We start from the raw sequence: 7,500 nt of genomic DNA on the forward strand, positions 1-7,500 counted from the left end.
GTTCTGTAAATAAACTAAACTCCACTAGATTTAACATCTAAATGCCCCAATCAATATCCAGATTGAGACCCCTCAGATATAGAGTGCCCAAATATACTATTAATTTAGTTTCTAACTTAATCAACTTTCTTTTAAATTCATCCACCCCCCATACTATGTTCTTCAAAGGGCTTTGCTAATACACGGAAGAAAAAACTTTCTATACTATCCCCATGTGTGTCGCAAAAGTGTTGTGCCACTGGGCTGTCCAATCTCTTATTTCTTACATCGCCCAAGTGCTCCAATATTCTAAGTTTCACCTTCCAAAAGGAGTCAAAGACCCATCCCAACATCAGGTAACTGGCTGATTCTTGGACACTAGGACACCTAGGGTCCACAAAGCATGCCAGAGGTGCTGCTGGAAGCACTCATTCAGAAAATGGAACTGCTAAAAATTCCCTTGACCTACACAATTGTCCCACCCTTGTGTGGGGAGGGACAAATACACCCTAGATGACAAAGAGATGCCATCACATCAATTAAACCAAAGATGGAGGAAAGACTTCCTTTTCATCCAATGCTGTGCCACAGTTGCTGGGGAGGGATTTCAGCCTTAATCCCACTAAGGGTTCCCATGCAATGGAAAAAAGAAGAGTCCCCCTCCCAAGCAAAGCCAACAGTCAGCCTCCACCTCCTCTCTGTCAATGTCAGGAGTGGCAAAAAAACACACTTTTATGGGAGGGGCTACCAAAGATACTGGACAGAGTACTAGAAAAACCCAAAATAATCTGCAGGGAAGAACCTCACACTCATCTGTCAGGACTCCTACCCTTTACTGTTAAGTAGAAGAGGTGAGGAAGACCAACTAGGGGGACAGCAGGCAGCCCAAGGTGAAGTGTCCCTGAACTGCAACTGGGCTTTGATACCACACTTACACTACAAGCCATGGATGGGACCCATCTGAGAACTCAGAAGAGATCAAGGCAGAAGCCTCCAACTATGCCATCTACTTAAAGAAGTCAGCTCAATGAAGACAGCGTGGAACTCTCAGCATCAAGCTTTCCTCCTTCTAGGCCTCTGATACATCTAGCTGTGTCATTGAGATTAGAACCTTGACTAAAATGAAGAGAGCCAGCTGGAGCAACATGCAAAGCCCCATCCACTGAAGGGGGTCTCAAAGTCCAAAAGACTAGGACTAAGACTGATGACCAAGTCCCACTCAGCCTAAAAGGGGGCTGAGAAGAGCACCTAAGTCCTCCAAAGCCAAGGCACATGGAATTCAGAAAGGGAGACCCAACACCAACCAAGGGAGAGACATCCCCTGTCCAGCTTGACCAGACATGGAACAAATACCACAGTCTAATCTGTCAGGAAACCAGGCTGCATTGTTGCTGCATCCCATGTTGGAAAGTCAACAATATTTGTCTGCTCCTCCACCCTGAGGACAGCTCTAGTCCCTCACAGCAAAAGCTGAACCTCCCGACCTTCATCAGGCTTAAAACCAGCAACAGACTCTCAAATGAAGCAGCTGGGGCCACAAATCCAGCAGCAGGGGAGAATGGATTCCTCACAGTTTACAAGAATGTTAGCCCTATATCCTGGATCAAGGAAACTGGAAGTTGCCAACAGCAGGGAACATACATGCCACATCTAAGGATAAAAGTAGGCAATCCCCACTACCAATCACCATGTGTCCATCCACCCAAACAAAATCAAGGCTCCAATAAGGCAGGGCAGCCCTGCAGAAGGACATGCAGGTCAGACTTCCATCTGCACCCACACTAGTGGGTTAAAAAGAAAAACCCTCAGCACACCACTCACAGGCAAGCGGCTAAGAAGGCAACTGCATTGCATTCACTTAGGAGGGGATCTAAAAAGCAGAAGAGAAAGGATACTGGTCTCAGGGCTGTCTGTAAAAACTTCACAAAGCAGAACAGAAGCAGTGAGAAGATCCTCCTTCCCCTCAAAAAGCTAGCCCAAACAACTTCTGTCTGAGGCCATCCCAGTTGAGCAGAGGGGTTAAACCAGCTACCACATTTTCCCCCTAGCTAGGGAACTTCCAACTAGGGATACTTGGACAAATGAATAACTGAGGTCCTCCTCATGACTCTTTCTTACAAAAAGGAGAGAGAGCGAACCCTTGAAGGGGAAAAAGGAGGACTCAATGGATCTCCAAAGCACTGACTAGAACTAGTTAGAGAAATGGGGTTTATTCTGTTTCTACCAAACAAATTAAGCACAGCCATGAAGGACAGAACCCAGTAGGAGCCCATAGGCTACAGAAAAGAGAATATAACAGAAGCCCCCTCAAATTAATCCACCAAGTGCTCCACAAGACGACCCCCCCCCCCACTGATTCAAGAAAGGGCCAAGAATGATTTCAACCTCTCAAGGGGGAACAGCCTGAAGAAAGGAAGAGGAGATCTTCGCTCAATTTACCCTTTGTCTGATCTATGACTTCTACTCTTCCATATACAGTAGCAAGAACACATGAGTCGAGGAGGATAACTACCTCCTCTGGAAGACAATGGGAAGGAATGGCTGTTGTCACCTAATTAAAACATATTTTTAACAAATGGGTTACCCAGGAAAAGGATCTTGAACTTGCCCCTATCCCAAGCATACTAAGTCAAGCCCACCTATGGAGACACACTGCTATACCCTTTGTTCCAACTAGGATGTCCACTACATCAAAAAGTCAGCTTTCCAGCTGAGCACCTTCCAGAACTGATGGGAACATGGAAATGAGGGGATTGTCCAAGAATCATGATTCATGGAGGGAATTAAAGTGTTCAAGTCAAGACCTGACTGGAAAGGAATGAAACCTGAACAAATGTGAAAGCACAGATCAAGGCACTAAGTCCCAAAGTAGCGAAAGAACAGACATTCCTACCCAACCTATCTACCTTCTGGGACACCCAGTACACAGGATAAAGGCCAAGGATTTAGGCTTCTGGTGTCAATGGAGGCCCCATGAAGACCATCAGAATTCAGCCTGTGGATGCACAGCAGGGGTATTACTCCAGTCTGTTTGGAGGTTATAAAAGATATGAGGCCCACTGGCAGCAGGCTCTAAGGAACAAGTGCTTCCAGGCTTTCAACATGACAATGTCCAAGCTAAATGGCAAGGAATCAACAGCTAGAAGGCCACAGAAGAGAGACAAAGACCGTGAAGGACCCTGTGTTGCTGAGAAAGCACAAGCAAATATCCCAAAAACCTTATCCCTTTTAAGGAGAACAGGCCTCCTCCAGTAACCACTAAAACAAGTCAACCAGGAAGAAATCCAGAACTTTATTAGTCATCAGCTCCAATGGCATATTAACACTGGGCCTCATATAATTACTCATAAGACAAACTTGCTCAAAAGGCACACAACCAGACCAGGCAATAAAGAAACAAGTTATGCTGCAAGGGAAAAGGCAGCATGAATTCCTGGAATATACTTCCTACAAATGGAAACAAGGGTGATTCTTGACTCTGTGTCTAGGAGCCAAGTATCACCCTTTGCTCCATGTTTAGGAGTCAAGGGTGATCCTTCCACAGGCCTAATGTTCATGGAAGAATTTGGAAATCAAAACTAGACCAAGTTCTGCAGACCAAGAATACAATTCTCAATCTCTGAATGACAACAGACCACAGAAAACACAGAATTACCTCTGGAAGGGAGGGCCAAAACCACTGAATCATAAAGCACTGAAAATCAGATCCAACTATTAGGCAGTATCTAATCCACAAGCAGCCTCCTTCCACTATCCTATGGAAAACACTAGAAGAACCAAGCAAATTACATAAACAAATGGTTGTAGACAAAGCAACTTTTCACTGACAGCTATGTGCAAAAATGAACTGGTAGGCATAGGGGGCACTTATAGTAAGCACACACCACCACAACATGCATTACTATGGATGTGCAGCCATTTCTGGGTGCAAGAACTTTCAAAAATTATGCCAAATTCTGACTGTTGGAAAAAGGATCCATCAAACAGCGCCCTCAAAATTCTCCACTACATTTTCATCATAAAAATAATCTTATCTGTCGAGATTAAAATGAGGAAATGTATAAGAAATTAAGCTTGTCTTATGATACACAGAAAGAAGAAAACAGGAAAATAAACCTGTTTCATGAATACAAAATAAAGAAAACAACATGTAAAGGCCACCTCTAAAAGAAATGTGATAGCAGAAGCTTTTCCATATTGAAATATTAAGCTCCTTTTCTACAGAGTACATAGAAACACACAACTTCGTTGCACAGCAAATAGTTATATGGCATATAAACATTCTGGCCTAAATTCAGTTTCAGTAACCACATTTAACAAAGTATTGAAATTCCCACCTATAACATTTACTGGTTATACAACCTCTTCTACTACAATGTTTTAGTTATATTTCTACTTTTTTTATTAGTTATTTATTGACATTTGATTACCACGGAAGTCCAACTGGGTAGAAGTCCATTTTCAGCAGAGGCCCGGAGAGAAAAGCTCCAAATTACTACAAAACATTTTTAAGAACATTAATTTTACAATCTTCAAAAATAAAACAAAAACATCTACAGTTTAAATAATTATAAGAAATTAGTGATAATATAAAAACATTGATTAAGAATTGATACAAGCAATTTGACAATCATTTGCTATTTATAGAAATTTTAGACAATCTATAGAAAAATTAAAAGGTAAGTTAGTCTAATACAAACAAACAGGAATTGCAATATAAAGTGTGGGGAAAAATGCATATGGCATATTTAGAGAGAAAGTTACGGAAGAGAATTTAATAGAAGTAAGGAAGCAAGTGAAGAAGGGAGGGGTAAGGAGGTATAAGGAATGAAAAGGTACTTGTTCACATTTATATATTTATTATTATTATTGAAAGACAAGCTGGAATAAATCCATTAACTTTACACCACATCTACAATACTTCTATAGTACACTTAGGTGCAAATGCAGTCTAGGCCTAGACAGTATGTCATAACTGAATATCAAAAGCAAAGGCTGTTATTGCTGTTATCCATTTCCATTAAAAAATGCACTGTGTATTTCTGATAATGGTAATTTAATGAGAATTCATAAAATTTACTAACCCTAGCAATATCTGGCTCCGAAGCAATGAAGTTACAAAATCTGGTCATGGCAGTCTTCCCATCCAACATTCCTTCATCCATGTTGATGTCCAGAATCTGTGCCCCCATCTCCACCTGGGCCTTGGCTATACTTAAAGCTTCCTATGAGAACAAGAAAAACAAACAATGGTGAGAAAAGATTTCTCAAGCCAGCTGCAATGAAAACTGCAATGTCTCTAAGCTTCCTGATAACTCGCAGAATGACATGCTAGCCCAACACAAAGCATTTCACTACTTACTAACAATATCTGATCTCCAGAAAGCCACCAATCAAAACATAACATCCATGACTATGGTGGAACAGTCCAAGGGTCCTACAGCATAACTGTACAATATAGGGTCAGCCTAATAAAACCCCCTCTTTATGAACATACGGCCTGACAAGAAATTGCTGAATGATTCACTGAACAAAAAAAATTCTGACAAATGTGGTCAAAATCTATTAAATTAACTGTAAAACATTTTTTTTTCTAGGAAACTCCCTGGAAAAGGACAGACTTATATTTGGGTCATTATCTCAAGGAACAGGCATCCTATCTCAAATATGCTGTAGGCCCTCATGGGGTCCCTCCCGAGTGGTTCTCCCTTGTCTGGTGAGGATAAACCTACAGCTGCAGAGGACATGTGTAACTCCCATTTTTTAGTGACACATTGATGAGAGGACCCAGAACCAGGCCTGTCCACAGTAGAGTCACCCATCAGTGGCTGAGGCAGTGAAGAAGCAGGCCTGACACCCTAGAAGCAAACTTAATGGAGCAGAAGATGGCCGTGTACACACATTACCTTTTATTTGGTTCTAAGAAATAAGATTATGAGCACTTAACACACTGCAGAAGAAAACAATGCACAGTGGGAAGCATGGAAGAAGAAGCCATAATGGTACAAGGGCGCAAGCTCAATCTCCATATACAGAGACACCAATATGTTCCCACCTTTGGTGTCAGAATTCCTTACAGACAGAGTAGAAATAAGGAGTCTGGCAGTCAATAAAAAAGCGGAAACATAAATTTGGGCTGAAAAATGTGCTTTCATCAAAATGATAATTTGTTTGTAGCAATTGTAAGTGTAAATCTTTTCACACTTATGCACAATCAGCAACACAAAATACACCAGCTATACACCAAAATACAGGACTTAGAGAACTAGCAATTACACAGTTTATCTCATGTATCTCGTGTTATTACATCTGGCAAAATAACCTGACTTATTAGACTTTATAACTTTTTGGGACCAATCTTCCTGTGGCTCAGCAACTTACAGTTAAACCAACTTTGTTGAGAAAGCACACAACCCTCTGAAATTACCTGATTTCAAAGTTCTAAACTATGTCTACAATTAAAAAATACTAAAGGTAACTACCGAATGAGGAGAACAAAAATTCAGCCAGATGTATTTACAGTGAGACTGTATAACAATTACTTTAAGGAACTTAAAAGATGTAAAGCATCCACTAAGATGGGGTAATGTGTTATAAAAAAACTCTCATTTAAGCTATCCTTCCATTTGATTACTCAAATGGAATAATGCATAATAATAGTCATGCTGTAACATTACTGGAGACAGCAATAAACCTTTTTTTTTTTTTTTTTAAATAAGGGAAACGTGAGACTAGAATTTTCCAAACACTTAAAAGATGGCACAGGGCTCCCAAAAGAAGTATAGAATCTAATATAGAGGCAAACCACTGTAATATGCCTAGAAAGTTTGCAACTATTTTTAAAAGCCACCATATGCTACAATCTCCCTTGCCAAGTAATGTGAATGAAATGAGGGCTGATATTCTAAGCCCTCCAAACCTTTCTAAGAAGAGGACAGCTTGGCAGGTATTCCAAGTTCACTTCTCCAAATATTACAAAGTTTTGGCAGAGGGTGACAGCAGTGCGACTGCTGCCAAAGGGGTCAAAAATATGAAAGGAGATACAGTCAGAAAAGATAAAAAGAAGTTATGTCTTACCATGACGTTCCATCTGAGTTGTTGATCTTCTTCCAGTCATCACTGAGAGTCGGCCTAATACCAAGCTCACGTACGCCAAAAACTCTCGAGCTAAGCTGCTACCCACAATGCCCCGCTCCTTGTTACCTCAGATCGAGTTTGCATGCAACATATAGAAGAAATAGAAAGACAGAGGCCATCTCTGCACAGAAACCCTGAAACACCACAGGGACCCAGAAGATCCGCCAGGAGCCTTTGGTGGAGGGCGGTGGGAGGGTGCGATGACTGGAAGAACATCAACAATTCAGATGGGGGGGGGCGTGGCTAGGATGTACACTGGTTGGCAGCATCTTTTCTCAGCTCTGCACTCAAAAGATATTTCTGACAGGAATTTTTAAAAACTAGATATTGTAGACAAACCTATTTTGTTGAATTACTTCTACTAATATCACTAGAAGTCTACAG

General features: G+C 41.2%; 1 protein-coding gene across 2 annotated transcripts in view; it reads right to left on the bottom strand.

Annotated features, from left to right (window-relative positions):
• The window catches only part of MTR (5-methyltetrahydrofolate-homocysteine methyltransferase), a 1,755,520-nt gene that overhangs the window by 861,278 nt on the left and 886,742 nt on the right, over nt 1–7,500 (bottom strand). For both annotated transcript variants that reach the window (XM_044059073.1, XM_044059064.1), the window contains exon 14: nt 5,064–5,204. In XM_044059073.1, the coding sequence (XP_043915008.1) occupies nt 5,064–5,204 (141 nt within the window). The remainder of the gene's footprint in view (nt 1–5,063; nt 5,205–7,500) is intronic.

Source organism: Protopterus annectens, chromosome 1.part2 (genome assembly GCF_019279795.1).
Source record: "Protopterus annectens isolate FY-2018-M chromosome 1.part2, PAN1.0, whole genome shotgun sequence".
Classification (NCBI taxonomy): Eukaryota; Metazoa; Chordata; order Ceratodontiformes; family Protopteridae; genus Protopterus; species Protopterus annectens.